We start from the raw sequence: 22,339 nt of genomic DNA, 5'->3' as shown, positions 1-22,339 counted from the left end.
GTATAACCAGTACTGAGAGGCTCAAAAGGCAGTAATGCAGAGGTTAATAAAAAACCTTTTTTGACAATCTGTCTCTGATCCTATGATATTATTGACTTGCTTTGCCTGTAGCAGTTGGGATTTTGTTGGGAGTTACCGTCCATATAGGATATAAGCGAAGTACCCTTGATCCCTGTGATCTTGGGGAACGGGCCAGATGAAGGTGTATTCCACCACGAAATGTTGCCCCCCCCCTTATTTGTCTTGATCCCTCCCCCTTTCTCTTATCTTTTCCTTATTCCATTCCCTTCCCCCACCCTATGTTCTCCCACTCCATTTGCTTTTACTCACAGTTGTACGTATACAGTTGTACGTATACAGTATAGCTGACCTTTGAAATTATCTATCCATATTGTATACATATTGTGGCAATATCACAGTAACATTTCTTTATAACATATTTGTCATTTTACTCATTTGAGTGCTGGTACTGCCCCACTCCCTTTTTTTTTCTTGTACGATATACTTTGTTTTCTATTAAACTAGGAGAATTGAGATGTAATAATGTTAGCAATTGAAACTCTAAAGAAGCAATTATAGGATCTTAATAAACTTCAAAGTAGCCAAACCCATTTCGATGTGAATATAAAAGGGGTAAATCTCTGCTAGGAACACAGCAGTACTTACTTAAAGCTCACTCCACAGTAAGCTCCAAAATTGCTTGTCCATCTGATTCTTGAAGAAGCAACATGTCTCACCAATCTCATCAATCTACACATAGCAGCTCCGGCTCTGGGCACAAGAATTTCAGCTCCTCCTCAGCTTGTTTATCATCTTTCAGCAAACACAGTGGAAGCTCATTCACTTCAAAGAAAGTATCCATGGGTCACAAAGCACTACCTTGTTTTGGAAGCAAAAGTGTCTATAGTCATGGATCAGGGGGGCATAAGATCTCAGTTGGAAGTTGTCGACCAATGGGAAGTGGACATGGATATGGAGGATATGGTAGTGGACATGGTTTTAGTGGATCTGGTTATGGATTTGGGGGATCATCTTGCTCTTCAGGCATCACTAATGTTACTGTGAACCAAAGTCTCCTGGCCCCACTCAATTTGGAGATAGATCCTAACATACAGAGAATGAGGACAGATGAGAAGGATCAAATCAAGGGTCTCAATAATCAGTTTGCCTCCTTCATTGACAAGGTAAGAAACTGGAAAAGGGGCTATGCCATGCCATGCCCAGGCTTGAGTAACCTGTATCAAACAAGATATGGAAAATAATCACCAAATAAACATGGTTCTCTATAGAATTTTTTGGGGGATCTAACAGCTTTACATTTGTTGACATCTAAATATTTAAAATATTACTTAGATTGTAAGATCTCCGTGACAGAGATTCCCTTTCCTGTGGTAAACGTTTATGTTTGTTGCACTTATTGTGTTATAATAATGTACTTTATACAGAATATTTATATGTATAATTCAGTGCTATATAAAATAAGCAGTTGAATATAAAGTACATTATTGTAGAGCTTGATAAAGGACCCATAGTGGTCCGAAACGTTGCTCATAATTCTGTGTTCAGTTACTTCACATGTTGTGAATAAATACATTTTTTTACACCATCATCTTGATGAGTGATGCAGATTTTTCTATTGTCTATATTGTTTTGGACTGGTTTGGGATCCCAGTCTTTCTGCTGGCACCCCATTTGCTGTCACCCCATTTGCTGGCACCCCATTTTTTGCCATCCCAGTTTTTGCTTTTGGAATGCACCAGGCATCAATATATATATTTATATATATATATTTATATATATATCATTAGTCATACTTATGTTTTCATTTGTCATACTTATTTCATTTATTGTTTCATCTATATTTCAATGTTTTCATTTCAATGTATTTATTTAATGAACAGTAGGCATTGTCAAGATTAGATCACTTGCAAATAATCAATTTATAAAAAAAAAAAAAACCTGGGTACTGCAAACCCTTGGATCGATTTTAACAATTGTTTTTTTATTTAACTTTTTTATATGTGTCCTAGGTGCGATTCTTAGAGCAACAGAATAAAATGCTTGAGACCAAGTGGGCTTTTTTACAAGACCAAAGAGCTGCTAGATCTCAAATTGAACCTCTCTTTGAGGCCTACATTAGCAGTCTCAGGAGACAGCTGGAGAATCTGGGATGTGAAAGAGCGCGTCTGGATGCAGAAAGGAGGAATATGGAGGAAGCAGTAGAAGAATTCAGAAGAAAGTATGTAAATTAGGAGACATGTTGGTTCTCTAAACATTGCAAAATACCATCAAAACCATATACTAATCTACAAACACACCACTTAATAAAACTTTCTTACCCAACAGATATGAAGAGGAAGTCAACCGACGCACAGCTGCAGAGAATGAATTTGTTGGTCTTAAGAGAGTAAGTGTCAAGTCATTAACTGTACAAAAGTTTGTCTTTTTTTTTAAAGATCAAAATATAACTTTGGACTAGTAATATAATTCTTTCAAAACTTTAATGCAGCATTTCCTCTTGCCTGTTTTTTCATTCTTTTAAAAAAAATTAATGCAGCAGTTCCTTATTATTTGAAAGGCAATATGGAGGCTGCCGATTGATCCATTCTCCATGATCGATCAGTGAATATCCGGATTCCCAGGGCATGCAATATGGCTGCCTATTTCAAAAGAGAAAGATGTGTGACTTCCGAAATGGTTGCTATAGCAACCCAATGAAGTTTAATACATTCAAAAGGATTAATTAGCTCATAACAAGTGGGTTAATAAGTTGGTATTATCTAATACTATAGAACTAATTAAAAAAATATATAGGATTTTGAATGAATTGCTGCTTTAATTTCAGAAGCATTGCATTATAAGGCCTAACATTGAATGAATATACTTATCTATTTGTATCTTCCCTGTAGGAAGTTGATGCTGCTTTCATGAGCAAAGCTGAATTACAAGCAAGGGCGGACTCCCTGTCTGATGAGATCAACTTCCTGCGCGCTCTGTTTGATGCGGTATGAATATGGAGCTCCTTAATTGTCTTATTCTTTGATTTGTTGAACAACAGACCTGGTACCATTTTCCTAAAATAAGAAATAATGATTTTACACCACATACTTTGAAATGGACACTCACTTTTCTGTATAAGAATTAGAACTTCATTTCTAACATCTGCAACATGTGACATATTTTTTTTGTAATTGTATCTATTATATTTAATGTACAGATTTGGGGAACAAATGACAGTAGAACAATATGTGTTTGAAAATATATCCTTCAAAAATGAAGGGACATTTTTCATACGGCACCTGTACTTCATCAGCACTTATATCACTGTTTTCTCTACTTTGCAGGAAATATCTCAGCTTCAAGCTCAGATCTCAGATACATCAGTCCTTGTTTCCATGGATAACAGCCGAGACCTGGATCTGGATGGTATCATTGCTGAGGTCAGATCGCAATATGAGGACGTTGCTAACAGGAGCAGAGCTGAGGCAGAGGCCACGTACCAATCAAGGGTGAGTCTATTGAAAAGAGATTCAAACAGTCCTAATCCTAAAGTTTCACGTGATAAAACATACACATGGTATATAGTACTCTACTGAAATATAATATCCACACTATACTAATTGTAAAACTGTATATTGTTTATAAACTTCAGAATCCCCCATAATTGTGTAAATATAAGATCATCAAGCTATTTGGTTTAGATACATTTAGATGCTTCACACCAATGCTTCACTCTACTCTCACATGATTTTTTCTCTTCAGTACGAGGAGCTGCGTTCCACTGCAGGCAGTTATGGGGATAATCTGCGCAACTCTAAACAGGAGATTGCTGAGCTCAACCGTCTGATTCAGAGACTTAAGGGAGAAATAGAGAGTGTGAAAGATCAGGTAAAATTTAATACATGTGTAGCCCTTTTTCTGGCACCTTCCAAAGGAACTACTAGTGCTGTACACAACCTGTAGGTTCAGAAGATCTGGGCCTCCGCTAGTAGGGAGCCTGGGGTAATGATTCTAGTGCAGCGCCTCCACTTACCCAGGATCCCCATGATGAAAGATTTACCCTGGGCAAGAACATACCATACATTGCGGGTGCAACCAAGCTTTACTGTGATTATGCTGGGGTATCTCGCTATTCACATAACATGCATATATATCATAACATTGACATCACTCATAACACCTAACACACCATTACAACTGGCTCTTATACTAAAGTGGCTCGGCCACACCCCGCGGGGAATATCGTCCTGTACAACCGTGGCTCCGCCACGCTCTCATAGAGTATGTCCTTGTGAATATTAAGTAGGATAGGTTCTATCCGCTAGCCACTTGCTAGTGTCTTATCAAAGTTACTCCTAAGGCGGGATCAGTGCCTGTTGACCGGTGTCAGTGCACTTGCTGTTTACAAAGTACCTTCCGGTCACGGCGGTGACCGGCACCTCTTCTCAAAGGGTCCGTCGCATCCGACCCTTGACCTCCCGATATCGCGCGGCTCCACTGTCTGAGCCCAGACAGCAGTATCCGGCCACAACTCCGTGCGCTTGATTCCTATCTAAGGTGACAATTGCTTTCCACTACGGGCGTCCCTGCAGTACCGCAACCTACAGTGACTCAGGGAATGCTCCTATGGACCTGGGGGTAGTAGCTGGCCTATGCAGGCGGGTCACGGACCCCCTGCACTCGCACTACCGCTTGCAGCCCTGTCCCGCTCTCATCTGCTAGCGTTGTCTCTCCCCCACGCTTCCTGTTCTCCTCCCCTCCAAACCCAGCCTTTTCATTGGCTCCTAGTGCCAGCTGACTCCTCCGGGGTTCGCGGGGGTTATAGTTCATTACAGAGCCCTTCCTCATTGGCTCATCGTTCGCGCGCTTCAAGAGCGCATGCGCGACCTCTTCCTTTGATTAGTGACCTCGGCAAAATTGCGTAACAACATGGCGGCGCCCTGTACTAGCTTGCCATCGCGGAACCCGCCGTACAAGTGCATACATATACGGTATCTTAACACATCCTTACACATGTATAATATGTATTATTGATTAACAAACAATGATAACTTCCTTAATATACAAAATAAAATTACATGTAAATTAAATATTAAAGTACATATTTACTCTGTCTGAAATGAAGAATGGAAGTATTATAAGAGGATTTGTCTGTTTGTCCATTAGTTAACAATGTGAAATAGTGAAAATCCTAGCACAATGTTACATGTATTAATGTATAGTGTAAGAAAGAATATTTTATTTACTTTGTGCTTTACCAGCGCACTAGACTAGAAGGTGCCATATCTGAGGCTGAGGAACGTGGGGAGATGGCTGTCAGAGATGCCAAGTGTAAACTGACTGAGCTGGAGGAAGCTCTGCAGAAAGCTAAGCAGGACATGGCTCGCCAGCTCCGCGAATACCAGGAACTGATGAATGTGAAGCTGGCTCTGGATATTGAGATCACCACCTACAGGAAACTGCTGGAGGGAGAGGAGAGCAGGTGAGTGAAGATTATGCAGCATGTAGACACACTGTCAATGTATATATGTCTTTCTATCTGAATAATTATAGAAAAAAATATACTAAATATACACAGAAAGTTTCCAGCTCACCAGTGACATAAATGTCATTACGTACAAGGTACACAAAATGTCATACATTGAAGGAAGTGAACATACATGTTATAAATAATACAGTTGTGTGTAGACATGATATGACTTTGAAATTCTGAACCAACTTTAAAAAAAAATGTTCTATCTTTATTTCAGGCTGGGTGGAGAAGGTCCTGTTAGCATCTGTAAGTAAAGGAGTGATTCATTTTTGTGTTTTTATACTAATCCAGAAGTGAAGGAAAAGAGAACCTAAAACATATACTAAGCGCTCAACCTATTTACATATACGTGATACTCAACAAACATAAATGCAGATCAGTGTAATGATAACAAATAAATTGTGAGATTGATTAACCCTAATGATGAAAGGATAAACCATTAATGCAAAGAGAGCCCACAGTCACCAAGAGTGAATGGGGGCGTGGCTGCCTAGGAATATACAACAAGCCTATCAACGAGGCTAGAGAAGAAATAGCAAACAAAGAGAAAAAGTCCTTGGCGCACTACCAGGTATATTAAACCTGATGGGTAAATTCCCAGTCCTCTGATTAAAGGAACAGTTCATAGATCTCACAGATGGTCTTTCAGAAATTCTTTGCTGGTGAATGTGTATCTGAAATCAGACAAAACAAAAGAACCATTGCGCAGTACTTCCTGATACTGGAGATCACACCCACACAGCTGCTAGCTACTTACAAAAAAGTAGATAGAAAAAGGCCTTGAAAGGTATCTTTAGCTGGTGCTCTGGTGTATGAGACTGGATAGCAGTGGGTCTTCAGGTGATTATAATTTCCCTCTCCACATGGATCAATCACAGTCACGGAAGATATATAAAAAGAATAAAAATGCCAATGGTGTAGTACCGTAACAAAATGTTATAAAACAATTAGGATCAACAGCAAATGCACTCACATGCTATGCAACCCTGCAAGCGGATTACAACGTGCCGTCCGCAGGCTTGAGAAGGTGGCTGCGTGGTGTGAGAGGCTAGGTCCCGCGTCTATCTCCTACTCGCGGCCGCGACTCGGAGCGCCAGGTCCACCTCAGATGACGTCACTGATACACCGCCGCGTCTCTCCTCAGCCAGCTCACGCATGCAGTACCGCGTACAGTCTAAACTCCACCCTACGCGCGTTTCGTGACTACTGACGTCACTTCTTTGTTTGCTTTATACTAATCCAGCTATTTAAAACTGAAACCAAGAATGAACTAAAGTATCACAGGCATAACAAGAATAGAGGTGTTATGGTAACTGCTAGTGGAACCACTTTGCTGGAAGATGTCTAGTTATCTAAAATCGTTTTTCTCTCAAGATTTAAACTCTTTTGTCTTGTATTAATCTCCTGTCCTTGAACAAATATTAAGCTGGACATTAAGATTTAATTTCCTACACACTATTATGTACACTAACATTTCCAGTTATTGACTCTTTCTTTCAAGCTCTTTGGAAGAACGGCTACAAATGTAAGAGTATTTAGTCAAATATACAAAACAGAATCGTTTTTGTTACATCGGACACAGATCTGCATTCCTGGGAAGATTACACCAACTCAGACTTAATTGAGTAAAAAGGAATTCAAAAGAAACACCTTACACTAAAAAGTTAATACTGTACATCCTATTTTCCTTCCTATTTTTTTTTATATAAATGCCTACCACTGCTAATTGGGATGAAAAAGAAGGTCAGAACACTTCAATTTATTGATACTAAAATACATGTTAAATATTAGCTAAGATGTTAGGGCTAAATCCTACTTAGTTAATACTTCCTTTAAAATGTTTCATCCTTAACACGTTGCTTCTTTCTTTACAGCTGTGCTTCACTCTAGTACTGGAGCATCACACTACGGTGGAAGTGGACAACACCACAACAGCAGATGTAGCACTGGCAGTGTTTCCCAAGGAAAACATAGCTCAGGACATGGGCAGTCCTGCTAAAATGGAATTCGCTAATTAATAGATTACCTTCATGTTAACGGCTTCTACAGGTTCCAGTTCTCTACAAAACCCCTACTATCACATTAAACCAATGATTGCACATCTAGGGTAATGCAAAAAGTACTGTGCTTACTATAAGACAAATGTATATTTTGAGCATTACATTTTAAAACATGAATCTAGTACAGCTATAAAAACCTGGTTACTCTGTTTTGTACCATTGATCTAATTATAATAGGTGGTATACCAAACAGACCTGATAGTCAGTATATTTTGTTATTGGCGCTCTCAATGTGAAATCATTAATATAGAAGATCGTCTGTCAGAGAACTCCTGCATTCTTTTGATTGAATATGATTTTCAAGCCTTGGTACTGTTCATTATACTTTACGGTTCCCAGTGAAAAATTATCAATTGGTTTTGCTTGAATTTGTAATACTTGAGAAAGTGGAAAATGTAGAATCACGTTCCTTTATCTAAGTCTAATCACAACAGTAAAATGCAAAATACATTTTTATTAACTGAAACGTAATTTCTGTTTTTCTGTCTATTCAATAAACTGCTATTTTCATGCTATGGATTAGCACAAATGTTTCCTATTTAATTGAAAATTCATTAGAAACTTAAGGACATTGTCATAATGGTAGCCGATAAGGGAGGAGGGATAGTGGTCAAAACAACAGACGATTATCATCTTGAGGCTTGACATTTATTAGCGGATCAAGCCTCATATGCCCTTTTAGACTCTGACCCCACCTTTATGTATTTAAAAGAACTTAAAGAACCTTTGGATATGGCAATGAGCAATGGTCGACAAATCACCCAAAAATCTAATCGCCGAACCAAAAAATCCACTCGCCACATAGCCCCGCCCCACTTTTAAAAAATGGAATAAATTCCTAATAAGAATTGTGGGCGCCCGACTGGGTGGGTGACTGACTGGGTGGGTGACTGACTGACTGGGTTGACTGACTGGGTGGGTGACTGACTGGGTGGGTGACTGACTGACTGACTGACTGGGTGGATGACTGACTGGGTGGGTGACTGACTGACTGACTGGGTGGGTGGGTGACTGACTGACTAACTGGGTGGGTGACTGACTGACTGGGTGGGTGGGTAGGTGACTGACTGGGTGGGTGACTGACTGGGTGGGTGACTGACTGACTGGGTGGGTGACTGACTGACTGACTGGGTGGTGACTGACTGACTGACTGACTGGGTGGGTGACTGACTGGGTGGGTGACTGACTTGGTGGGTGACTGACTAACTGGATTTATTACCGGATTCGATATTCAATAAAAAGTGTGTTACTTTTAGCAGTGCTGCAATGTAGAATTGCACAATAAAAATAATGCTTTTCTGTGAAGCTGCAATACCGCATTTTTTGGCTACAGCATTTTGATGTACTGTAGTGCCGACTATTATTCCAAAAAAAACCTGGGGCAATCTCCAAAAAGACCCAGGTATATGCTGGGTACATGCTGCAACATTTCACACATTTCTGCAGACAGACTAATGGCCCATCGAATTAACAGCGGGGGTCCCTGGTAGTCCCATTCAAACTGAATGGGACTGCCAGGATCCCCTGCTGTATTAATCCTATGGGCCATTAGCCTATGCAGAAATGTCACTGAAATGTACCCAGCATGTACCTGGCTAGTTTAAGGCAAGTTTAAGGCAAGTTTTAGAATTTAGAAAAGTTGTGGGACAAAGAATGATTCATGTCACTGTTTGTGCCAACTTTTAAGCTACAGTTATCAAAACAAAAGTTCTACAGTACTGATTTCTGGGGTTACCTAGTTTTTACAGTTAATTTATTTACCCAACAGGAATAAAAAAAAAATAGCAGTGTGGGACCCATCTTTCAAGATAATTGTGTGAGTAAAAATGAGGGGGAGGACACTGAGGAATATTTTTCTGAATCTGTACTGTACATGCCTCAACCTCTAAGTATGCAATGACTACAGCAGAACTTCTTGTCAGGGAAAGGTCAAAGACATATTCCTCAGCAAAAATTGGGGAGAACAATGCAGAACTGGCTCTAGCTCTTATACGGGGGGACTCTGAGGAATTATAGGTAGTGTTGTGTAGGAGGAGTACAGATGTATCAAGACCTACTGTCTCTAGAACCTTGGACAAACAAGCAAATATACAGTGGCGGCCGCCTTTACCCTAGTGCGGCCGTATCGGCGCAACTCTGAAAACCACGGGCAGATGCAGTATTTGATGCAGTATGTTCTGGTATTTTAGCCGCGGCCGCCTTTTCCTAGTGCATTGTATTAGCGCTGTCTCGGCATGAATGCGGTGAAGTGCGGTAAAGTGCGTGACATTCGGAAAAATCCCCGAAAAAATTCGGAGATGTAGGAGAATAAAAGGGGCCGCGACAGTAGGTGAGGGATTTCTTGATGCAATTTTTTATATATTTTAATATATCATGGTTTGCATATGTAGGTGCTGCAGTTTTTTTTATTTTCTTTGTGTCCGATTTGAGCAATGTGGGGTAATTTATTTATAAAATGTTTTACCAGGAAGTAATACATTGAGTGTTACCTCTCGTTTTCAAGTATGTCCTGGGCAGAGTCCAGGGATGCATCCAGCTAATCATCTGTTGTACAGAAACAGGTGTCTGTTGCTTCCCTATTCCTCCCCCTGGTACAAAGCCTAGAGATATACTTACGGTCCACAAATTCTAGCCAAGACTGTGAAATTATGCTTGCGGGAGGAATAAATGAATTATATACTTAGACCCCAATGAGTTGTGTGATGGAGGCGGGGAGGCCTGGCCCAGGATTCTGCCATGGCTGTATAAGGCTTTAGAGTCTGGCTCTACAGAAGAGACTGGAGCATGGTTATTTAAAAAAAAATCTGCTTCTCCAACTGGTGCATTGTATATGTCCGTCTACTGATAAGTTTTGGGGGGACATAGTTTTACTATTGTTTGGTTTACCAATAAAGAAATTAGAGATATTAAGACAGTATTTGCCATTTTTCAAACTACAGTACACTTCAGCTTTTTCCAGGTTGATTTTATTATTAATATTATTATATTCTTATTTTAGGCTTTTTCGTGCCTTATGATATTAATTTTCGAATTTTCCTACTTATTTTTATTTTTTCCATCATTTGAAAAAAAACCTAAAACAATCGACTTTTTGCAAAACCAAAACACAATGTTTTGTTTAGAACTAAAATCACATTCAAATGAGAAACCAATTTTTTTTTTAAACTAAAACACTGGTCAAAGTGTCCACCTTTAATCAATTAGATTAATTGACAGCTTGTATTGAGAGTACCTGCCAAATTTACCCAACTGAGTTTCTCACAAGGAGTCAGGCCTAACATTACTATTACTGTGTCACGGGAGACCAGCGCTTTTAACACCTTAATACCCGGATTCTTTGATTGAGCAAAGCAAAAAATAAAATAAATTGTGATTAATTTACAGAATGAACATACACAGCTTGATTTACAATTACAAAGAAAAATACACTTACTGGAACTGGGTCAAACGAAATAAAATGTTCCCAAAATGAAATGTTGCCAAAACAAAGTCTCTAGGAACAATTTCCCAGTAGCGGGAGTTGCTCGCAAAAAGAGCCTGAAACAGTCTTCGGTCAGCAGCACAACTTGCCGCTGCTGTTTACTCCGCTGGAGCTGCTTCTTTCGTGATGAAACTTTAAAATCTTGAAACTTAGATGTTTCTTGCACGAATACTTAGATGGTATGAAACTCTTACAGCATGATGACTCTGTTACAGCATGATGACTCTCATTCCTGATGGGCTATATGGTATATATGGTTCTTATAGGGTTAACATTCCTATTCCTCACTAGTGCAGCCTATCTTCTCCGTGGGAATATTTCCTTTCCCCTATCATGGAGTTCCCAATACTTTGCAAACCTGGCAAAGATTGTGTTCACCTGCATGCATTGGACTTTTTTGCATCTGCAATTTACAGCGCAGAACTTTGCAAAGGCTTCACATTGATTAGGGCCATATTGCAACCCATACTTCCAATACAATCCTCTATACAGATGCGATCTCCTGTATCAGTGGTTATCCTTACTGTGTACAGTATGTGATTCAATTTGTTTTGAGCACTTCTGTCATAGTTAGTAGTTGGCATGGATTCAGCTCTTGTGCTTGTGATATAACAATTTCTGCAGCCTGCATATATGGGGATATTTATCTAAGGTCAGATCAGCTTCACGGATGTCTCTCTCAACACATTTTCTTTGATGCTACAAATTTTTCAATCACATTTCTGAGACTGTCAGTTCACCAAAGATACAGAGCTTACTGAGTATCATTAATTCAGTTACATATTGCTCTATGGTTTCATAATTTGTTACATGCATGTACAATAATTGTATATTTCAAAATTCTCATCCTTTTTTGGCATATAACATTCCTCAAATGTTGTCAACATCTCACTTAACGTTTTACTTGTGCCTCCTATAGATTTAAGGTTATTGTAAATAATCGATGCTGCCTCGATCTACACCCACAAAATGTACAAATATGGATGATTTAACTTTATCATCTTTCTTCTCCGCCGGATGGGGGTTGCAACTTGCAACACTGCCTTTGTACTTCTATAGTTTATTGCTTCACTTGCTTTGTTTATGTTCTGCTTTAAGCACTGAATAAACCAACACGGTAATCTCTCCTCTTTTTTCTTCATCTCTTCTGATATCATGTAATGATCTTTGTAGGTTTATACAGCAGTAAAACATATGAATAAGAAAGACAGACTTTTTAATAACAAACAGCCATGGTGGAGCATAGTTTATTCCTGGTTGCATTACATGAACAATCCTCTTCCCTCACTCCTCAGTTGAGGGACCTTGCACAGGTTAAGTTTGGATCAGCTATATAGCTGTGTGTTTTAACCCTTGTCACATTTACAAGTCATGAGCTCACAGGTGTGCATTCATTATACCTCGTTAGGCTCAAATGGACTGACTGAGCATATTTAAGGGTCTTCATCCAAGTCTGTGAAGTAGTTTAAACTGGAAATTTAGGATTTGACAGGCTTGGAATGTGTGTGGAATTTCTGACATAGTGAGGGGGTAGAGTTATGTTTACAACTTAAATTTCATAAGATTTGGCAAAGAATTGCAGCAAAATTCACTAACACTGGAGTAGTTAATACAATGGGAGGATACCAATTCATTTGATAGGTAAAAGCTCAACATTTTATAATTTGACATAGTATACAGCTGATTCCCAGGGGAAAGCAACGGCAACATACTTAACAAAAAAAATGCAATTAAACTTCAGATATTGTGATTTTGCTCAATTTAAAAGTAACACATTATTGGGACTACCATTACCCTGAGGAAGTGACATCAGTCACGAAACGCATAGGCTAAGAGGTTAACCCTTCTCATCAGCTGATCCAAAGTTGCGTGCGCACGATATGGCTCACACACTACAAGCCTAGCAGCGACACCAACTGCAGCTCCAATCTGGGTCATCAGTCAGCACCAGGTCATCAACAGATATCCACGCAGCATAGGCGTTCTTGAGGGGAGCACATTCGGGCACCCTGTGGCCTCTTGAAGCAGGCATACAGAACCAGCCACGACTATCCGAACACTTGCCTTGGAAAATCTGTTGCAACATTTCTGTGACATTTCTGCAGACAGACTAATGGCCCACTAATGGACCTTTCACTTGAAGGTTAGTAAAAACTTTGCATCAGCCCCCAGAGGACTACTCAAGTTTTCATGATGAAATACAGATAATAACTCTAGAAACAGGTTTTAAGACCCAACCAGTCACTAAATCTCTAATTTAGGATTTCTCTGTTTACAGTTTGAACATAGTACAAGTAATTAATTGCTTCGATGTGAAATATTCACCCATTTATATATTTTTTAATTAATTGGAAAAGGAATAATTTGATTTCCTGATGCATTTCCAAATACTAGTAAAACTTGATCCCTTTTATGTGTGTCTTGTTTGATTTGTTTCTTAGCAAAACCCATTGTTGCAAAATAATGACAGTACATTAAAATAAAAACAACACTTTTCCTATTTTGTTGGATTATTCAGAATGATTATGTTTAAAGTTTCTAATGAATGTGCAATTAAATAAGAAACATCTGAGTTAATCCATAGCAGGAAAATAGCAGTTTATTGAACAGAGAAAAAACAGATTATGTTCCAGTTTAAAGAATAGACAATGCATTTCACTATTGTGATTAGACGTAAACAATGGAAATTAATTCTACATTTTCCACTTACTCAAGTATTAAAAATTCAAGCAAAACCAATTGATACATTTATAATGTAAAACAATCTCTTGTACTGTATTAAAATTTGAATTTTTAATTACTAAATGTGTTAATATTGTATACAGTAAAATATTATATTAATTGTCATATCTAGTGCTTTGCTATTAATTATATGATATTTTTCACAAACTTAATTTCTGTGTGATTAGTTTGAAAAACAATTGCTTGTTTACAGTTTCAGACATACTGCGGTACTTTAGTGGAAAATCAATGGAGGATTTTAAATGCATCTGTAAAGAAAAGTAAACAATGCCAAGGTTTGAAAATCACTCAGTGATTCTATCAGAAGAATGCAGGAATTCCTTGACAGAAGATCTTGTATATTATGTCTTCACACTGAGAGCTCCAATAACAAAATATACTGACTATCAGGTCTGTTTGTTACACCACCTGTTATAATAATATCAATCGTACCAAACAGAGTAACCAGGTTTCTATAGCTTTACTAGATTCATGTTTCAAAATGTAGTGCTCAAAATATACATTTGTATTATAGTAAACACAGTACTTTTTGCATTATCCAAGATGTGCAAAAATTGGTTTAATGTGGTGGTGGTTGTGGTTTTGTGGTGAACTGAAACCTGTAAAAGCTGTCAACATGAAGGTAATCGATTAATTAGCCAATGTTGTTGTTGTAAGTGCTATGCTTTTAATAAGTTTAGAACTTTAGCAGGTGTTTTCTAAGAGACAAATAACATCAGCCAATTCCATTTTAGCAGGACTGTCCATGTCCTGAGCCATGTTTTCCTTGGGAAACACTGCCAGTGCTACATCTGCTCTTGTGGTGGTGTCCACTTCCACCGTAGTGTGATGCTCCAGTACTAGAGTGAAGCACAGCTGTAAAGAAACAAGCAACGTGTCAGGGATGAAACATTTTAAAGGAAGTATAAACCAAGTATGATTTAGAACTAAAATCTGAGCTAATATTTACATGTATTTTAGTAACAATACATTGAAGTGTTCTGCCCTTCTTTTTCTTCCCAATTAGCAAGTGGTAGGATGTATAGTAGTAACTTTTTAGTGTAAACTGTTCTTTTGTATTCCTTTTTACTCAATCAAGTTTGAATTGGTGTAAAAAAATCCCTGGTATGCAGATCTGTGTCAGATGTAAAATGCTGGATTAACTAGTTTCATATATTTGACTCAATAGTACTGTATACTCTTAAATTTGAAGACACGCTTCCAAAGAGCTTGAAAGAAAGAGCGAATGACTGGAAATGTTAGTGGAAATAATAGTATGTAGGAAATTAAATCTTAATGTCCAACTTAACATTTGTTCCAGCACAGGAGTATAATGAAAGACAAAGGAGTTTAAATCTTGAGATGGAAAAAAAATGATTATAGATAACTAGGCATCTTCAATCAAAGTGGTTAAACTAGCAGCTACAGTGCCACCTCTATTCTTGTTTCTGAATGCCAGTGAAACTGTAGTTCATTCTTGGTTTCAGTTTTAAATAGCTGGAATAGTATACAAATATAAAAATGAATCACGCCTTTACTTACAGATGCTAACAGAACCTTCTCCGCCCAGCCTGAAATAAAGATAAAACATTTGTTAAAGTTAATTTACAATTTCAAAGTCATATTATTTATTACATATATCAATGGATGCCTTTTTGTGTAAATTGTACGTCGTGAAGATTGTTTTTGTAGTGCTTGCAGCTCTCTGTGTTTATTTAATACATATCTTTAATTAATATTCAGAAAGAAAGACATTTTAACATTGACAGTGTGTCTACATGCTGCATAATTGTCACTCACCTGGACTCCTCTCCCTCCAGCAGTTTCCTGTAGGTGGTGATCTCAATATCCAGAGCCAGCTTCACATTCATCAGCTCCTGGTATTCACGGAGCTGGCGAGCCATGTCCTGCTTAGCTTTCTGCAGAGCATCCTCCAGCTCAGACAGTTTACACTTGGCATCTCTGACGGCCATCTCCCCACGTTCCTCAGCCTCAGATATGGCACCTTCTAGTCTAGCACGCTGGTAAAACACAAAGTAAATAAAAGATTCTTTCTTACACTGTACATTAATTTTCTTTTCTTGGGGTTGAGGAGGAGCGCAGGATAAGTTCGTGATATGTGAAAAAATAAAAATATATATAGTGCAGATGGTAGATCACTGCTAGAAAGATAATCAATAAATGAAATGAACTCACAAAAATCGTATTGTATTACTGCATGTCAGAGATCCATCTCTCTCTGACTGGAGCCCTTTGTGTAGCTGGGGTCAGGATGCCTCTCAGTGGAGTGGATGATATGCAAGTGAAAGAAACCACAAATAGTGCATACTGTATAAACTATAAATATGTATTAGTCACAAATGTTAAGGAAACTCACATTTTCCATAAATTCAATGGGTGGTGGAGAGAACCGCCGATAGAAGGGTGGTGGAGTGTAAGGCTGCTGCCCGGTGCTTCCTTTCACTTACACCTCACAGTGTAGTTCCGCATCAGTCTCTGCGGTCGCGTCACTTCCGGTTTCGCGTCACAGGTGAGGGCAGGAAGCCAAAATGGGTCTGGTGTCAGCAGTAGATTGCCAGTCCTTCAGTGAGCAGATTCTCTCCAAACTCTAACTCTACGCGTTTCGCACACTGCTTCGTCAGGAGTACTCCTGAGTAAGTTTGGAGAGAATCTGCTCACTGAAGGACTGGCAATCTACTGCTGACACCAGACCCATTTTGGCTTCCTGCCCTCACCTGTGACGCGAAACCGGAAGTGACGCGACCGCAGAGACTGATGCGGAACTACACTGTGAGGTGTAAGTGAAAGGAAGCACCGGGCAGCAGCCTTACACTCCACCACCCTTCTATCGGCGGTTCTCTCCACCACCCATTGAATTTATGGAAAATGTGAGTTTCCTTAACATTTGTGACTAATACATATTTATAGTTTATACAGTATGCACTATTTGTGGTTTCTTTCACTTGCATATCATCCACTCCACTGAGAGGCATCCTGACCCCAGCTACACAAAGGGCTCCAGTCAGAGAGAGATGGATCTCTGACATGCAGTAATACAATACGATTTTTGTGAGTTCATTTCATTTATTGATTATCTTTCTAGCAGTGATCTACTGTACCATCTGCACTATATATATTTTTATTTTTTCACATATCACGAACTTATCCTGCGCTCCTCCTCAACCCCAAGAAAAGAAAATTCTACATCCTGGAACTTGGAACTGTCCCACCAGAGGAAGTTGAGCTGCACTTGTACACTTTTATTTCTATTATCACTTTGTGGTGTAAGGTTTATTGTGTGTATCTAAGGTGTGTCACTAATTACACCAATCTAATATTAATTGGGAAGCGCCCAGTCCATCCACATTCCCCACTCCCCCACCCACTGTCACACTGTACATTAATACATGTAACATTGTGCTAGGATTTTCACTATTTCACATTGTTAACTAATGGACAAACAGACAAATCCTCTTATAATACTTCCATTCTTCATTTCAGACAGAGTAAATATGTACTGTAATATATACTTTACAGTAAATGTTATCTTGTATATTAAGGAAGTTATCATTGTTTGTTAAACTAGTAAGATTACATATTACACATGTATTAATTTTACCTGATCTTTCACACTCTCTATTTCTCCCTTAAGTCTCTGAATCAGACGGTTGAGCTCAGCAATCTCCTGTTTAGTGTTGCGCAGATTATCCCCATAACTGCCTGCTGTGGAGCGCAGCGCCTCGTACTGAAGAGATAAAATCATGTGAGAGTAGATTGAAGCATTGGTGTGAAGCATCTAATTGTATCTAAAACCAAATAGCTTGATGATCTTATATTTACACAATTATGGAGATTCAGAAGTTTATGAACAATATGCAGTTTTACAATTAGTATAATGTGGATATTATATTTCAGTTGAGTACTATATACCAAAGCATGTGTATGTTATCTATATGTGAAAATTTTGATTAGGCCTGTTTAAATTTGCCTTCAATAAACTCACCCTTGATTGGTATGTGGCCTCTGCTTCAGCTCTGCTCCTGTTAGCAACGTCCTCATATTGGGATCTGACCTCAGCAATGATGCCGTCCAGATCCAGGTCTCGGCTGTTATCCATGGAAACAAGGACTGATGTATCTGAGATCTGAGACTGAAGCTGAGATATTTCCTGCAAAGTAGAGAAAACAGTGATATAAGTGCTGATGATGTACAGGTACCGTATGAAAAAGGTCCCTTCATTTTCAAAAATATATATTTTTAAATATATTGTTCTACTATAAGAAATCATAAAGCTAGAATTGCCATAAAGAGGTTTACATTTTGTAGCTGTTAGAAATAAAGTTCTAGTTCTTACCCATTTAAAAGCATGTGGTGTAAAATCATTATTACTATTTTAGGAAAATGGTACCAAGTCTGTTGTTCAACAAATTAAAGAATAAGAAGATTAAAGAGCTCCATATTTATACCGCATCAAACAGAGCTCGCAGGAAGTTGATCTCATCAGATAGGGAGTCCGCCCTTGCTTGTAATTCGGCTTTGCTCATGAAAGCAGCATCAACTTCCTACAGGGAAGATACAAATAGATACAGTAAGTATATCCCTTCAAAGTTAGGATTTATAATACAATGCTTCTGAAATTAAATCAGTATTTCGTTCAAAATTCTATACGTGTTTATTTTAAACAAATGAGTTGTGTAGTATTAGATAATACCACATTATTTCCCCTCTCTTTATGCCATTGTTAATGCTTTTAAATTAATTAAACAACCTTGGGTTGCTATAGCAACCATTCACAACTTCATCTTTTGAAATAGGCCGCATAGTGCGTAAGCCGAAACTTCACCGATCAATCCCGGAGAATTAATCGATCGGCACCTTAGATAATTGCAATGTAAGGAACTTCTGCATTTATTAAAACAAAAACAGACAGGAGGAAATGAAGGAGGAAATGCTGCTTTAATGTGCTTTAAGAATAGTTTTACTGATTCAAAGTTACATTTTTACCTTTATAAAATAAGACTACATTTAGTACAGTTCATCACTTTACACTTACCCTCTTAAGCCCAACAAATTCATTCTCTGCAGCTGTGCGTCGGTTGACTTCCTCTTCATATCTGTTTGGTAAGAAAGTTTTATTAAATGGTGTGTTTGTAGATTAGTATATGGTTTTGATGGTATTTTGCAATGTTTAGAAAACCAACATGTCTCCTAATTTACATACTTTCTTCTGAATTCTTCTACTGATTCCTCCATATTCCTCCTTTCTGCATCCAGACGCGCTCTTTCACATCCCAGATTCTCCAGCTGTCTCCTGAGACTGCTAATGTAGGCCTCAAAGAGAGGTTCAATTTGAGATCTAGCAGTTCTTTGGTCTTGTAAAAGAGACCACTTTGTCTCCAGCATTTTATTCTGTTGCTCTAAGAATCGCACCTAGGACACATAAAAAATGTAAATAAATAAACCATTGCTAAAATAGTTGTTTGCAACAAATAAGTTTCCTTGAATAAAATAATACATATTTTGAAATTGTCAATTCTTGCCAATGGTTAATGTTCATAAAACAAATAGATTTAAATAAAAACATTGAAATATAGATGAAAATCGTGTATAAATAATGACAAATTAAAATGTTCTTCCTAATATTGTCACATTGTACTTTTCCCTTCAAGGTAAACAGATCTGAAATTGTACTTTCATCTTAAAGAAATATGAAGTGATTTTTGTATGTCCATTGGAAATGTTGAAACCAAGAGCCTTTATAAATTGTTTTCAATTTTATGAAAAATTGTAAGTGGCACAACAATGTACAAAGTGCTACATGATATTAACAGTTGGATATAAAGTACATTATTATAACAAAAAAAGTGCAACAAACAGAAATGTCCACAACAGGAAAGGGAATCTCTGTCACAGAGAGCTTACAATCTAAGTAATATTATAACATTTTAGATATTGTTAACAAATGTAATGCTGTTAGACCTAAAAAATATAGATGAAAAGATGTCAAGTTTTATTTGTTGTTGATCGGTTTCCATATTTTTTTTTTAGCATGTTCTTGTACAGCGCTGCTAATTTTACGCAGCGCTTTACAGGTACATTTTGCAGGCACAGGTCCCTGTAGAGCTTACAATCTATGTTTTTGGTGCCTGAGGCACTGGGAGATAAAGTGACTTGCCCAAGGTCACAAGGAGCCAACACCGGGAATTGAACCAGGCTCCCCTACAGCAATTTCAGTGTCAGTCAGTACTCAGTACTTTACTCACTGAGCCACTCCTTCTCCCGATCTGGTTTGATGTGGGTTGATGTGGGTTGATGTGGGTTGATGTGGGTTGATGTGGGTTATTCAAGCTAGGACATGGCATAGACCCTTTTCCAGTTTATAAAGTTGGATGTTCAACATGTTTACCTTACCTTGTCAATGAAGGATGCAAACTGATTATTGAGACCCTTGATTTGGTCCTTCTCATCTGTCCTCATTCTCTGGATGTTTGGGTCAATTTCCAAATTCAGTGGGGCCAGGAGACTTTGGTTCACAGTAACATTGGTGATGCCTGCAGAGCAGGATGACCCCCCAAAACCATAGCCAGATCCACCTAAACCATATCCACTACCATATCCTCCATATCCATGTCCACTTCCCATTGGTCGACAACTTCCCACTGAGATCTTAGGTCCACCTGATCCATGACTATAAACACTTTTGCTTCCAAAACTGTGTAGCGCTTTGTGACCCATGGATACTTTCTTTGATGTGAATGAGCTCCCACAATGTTTGCTGAAAGATGGTAAACAAGCTGAGGATGAACTGAAATTCTTGTGCCCCGAGCCGGAGCTGCTATGTGTGGATTGATGAGATTGGTGAGACATGTTGCTTCAGCAAGAGTCAGAAGGACAAAGTGGTATTGGAGCTGACTCTGGAGTGAGCTTTTAGTAAGTCCGTCTAAGTTGACTGCAGAGATGTTCCCCTTTTATATTCACAACAAAATGGATTTGGCTACTTTGAAGTATACTAATAGCTTGTAATTGCCTGTTATGATTTGGCATTGCTGACATTATTACAATCCTCCTAGCTTAAAAGAAAGCAAAGCAGCAACACACCTACAATATTATTAAAGATGAAAAGCATATTCTTCTATTTAATGTTATACAATATAACATCCTTTTGAGCTTCTCCTTCACCATTTTGATTATGACAAATACTGAAATGAAATATTTGAAGATGGATCAACATGCATAGTATTAATTACAAGAAAAATGAACCCACTCTACCTATTATGACCAAAGGTCATACATACAGATAGGTGCAAAAAGGGCATTGACTAAACCGTAATAGGAAGAAAAAACACCAAATGGAGCAAAGGCACTACCATCTGGATAAGTCCCTGTGTGATGCACTCTGTGTCTGTGGGGAGATAGTAACCTTAATCAGCAGCTAATGTACAGTATGAAGCAAAGTACTGGTACGATATGTATTGGAAACTAATTAAGTTAACGTCCATTTATTGGTATACGTTAAAAAATTGGAACCAGACCGTAAATAATAGTTAAAGTGGAGGTTTAATTACAAATTAGAGCAGGTCATGTGTAAGTCCCCGTGGGGGCTAAGAAATACACAGCGTATTGGTACGTGTTACTATGTCCCTGTAGGGACATAGAAAATTAATTACAGGTAAGTAACTAATGAGACAGCACAACGGGCTGAAATAAAACAGAAGCATATGTCAGAGAATCCCAGTATATCCTTACTGACAAATGCTTGTGATATAGTCACAACGTCAACAGATAGCAACCATACAGGTATAATATACTCAATTTGGTGCGTTTGGAGTATATATGATCAACTCATGAGAGCCTGTGAAGCATGCACTCTAAAACCAAAGTCATGGCAATTGATAGCCAAAACTACCACAAACATTTCCTTGTTCAGATGTAGAGAGCAAAGAACAATAATGGGGTTAATGAAGCATCAATACACATCCCAGTATGCAGTACATGTAGGAGTGAGCTTCCCACACTTATAAGCATATAACCCAAAATAGAGGGAAAAAGTGCAAATTAACTCTCAAATTGTATTGAGCTCCAATAGCTCCACGCACATAGCACACACAGGACAAAATAACTGAAAATGCTCAAATATGCAACTTAGCACGATATCTCAGCTGCTGGGATGTGTGACAGTAAAGATGTATACACTATCAGAAATGAGATGGTACACTGTTAGTAGAATAGTACCTAGCCCCGCATGATCTCACCCTGGATGCTGATAACTACACACAGGGATGGGAGAGAAATTAATCAGGACCCTACACACCAATATATACTGTCCCTGCAGGGAGATATAGCAATGAAATGGTGCTAAACAGACGGATCGTCAACTCCTAATAGCTATCCTTTTACAACATACCCCTGCTTCACATGGGGGGGAAGGGGAGGGGGAGAGGAAAGAACAGAGGGAAAGAGAACCCTCAGCATTTGACTGTGCTTTCCCTGTAGGAGCGCGATCCGAAATACCCTTGTGCCTGTATGAGTGCCGGCGTCCCAGTC

General features: G+C 38.5%; 2 protein-coding genes across 2 annotated transcripts; one reads left to right on the top strand and one right to left on the bottom strand.

Annotated features, from left to right (window-relative positions):
- The first annotated feature begins 667 nt into the window (after positions 1-667).
- Positions 668-8,086, top strand: LOC142490078 (keratin, type II cytoskeletal cochleal-like). Its single transcript, XM_075591871.1, has 9 exons — positions 668-1,184; positions 2,031-2,239; positions 2,347-2,407; positions 2,910-3,005; positions 3,345-3,509; positions 3,763-3,888; positions 5,262-5,482; positions 5,751-5,779; positions 7,408-8,086. Exons 1-9 carry the CDS (start codon positions 729-731, stop codon positions 7,530-7,532), a joined length of 1,488 nt encoding a protein of 495 aa, XP_075447986.1. The 5' UTR covers positions 668-728; the 3' UTR covers positions 7,533-8,086.
- Positions 8,087-13,733: 5,647 nt separating this feature from the next.
- LOC142490075 (keratin, type II cytoskeletal cochleal-like) lies at positions 13,734-20,724 on the bottom strand. Its single transcript, XM_075591868.1, has 9 exons — positions 20,207-20,724; positions 19,017-19,225; positions 18,849-18,909; positions 18,262-18,357; positions 17,799-17,963; positions 17,415-17,540; positions 15,596-15,816; positions 15,338-15,366; positions 13,734-14,671 (listed from the first exon to the last, which is right to left on the bottom strand). Exons 1-9 carry the CDS (start codon positions 20,660-20,662, stop codon positions 14,547-14,549), a joined length of 1,488 nt encoding a protein of 495 aa, XP_075447983.1. The 5' UTR covers positions 20,663-20,724; the 3' UTR covers positions 13,734-14,546.
- Positions 20,725-22,339: the final 1,615 nt, after the last annotated feature.

Source organism: Ascaphus truei, chromosome 3 (genome assembly GCF_040206685.1).
Source record: "Ascaphus truei isolate aAscTru1 chromosome 3, aAscTru1.hap1, whole genome shotgun sequence".
Lineage (NCBI taxonomy): Eukaryota > Metazoa > Chordata > Amphibia > Anura > Ascaphidae > Ascaphus > Ascaphus truei.
Note: the sequence above shows the minus strand (reverse complement) of the source record. Positions and strands in the feature narration are given on the sequence as shown.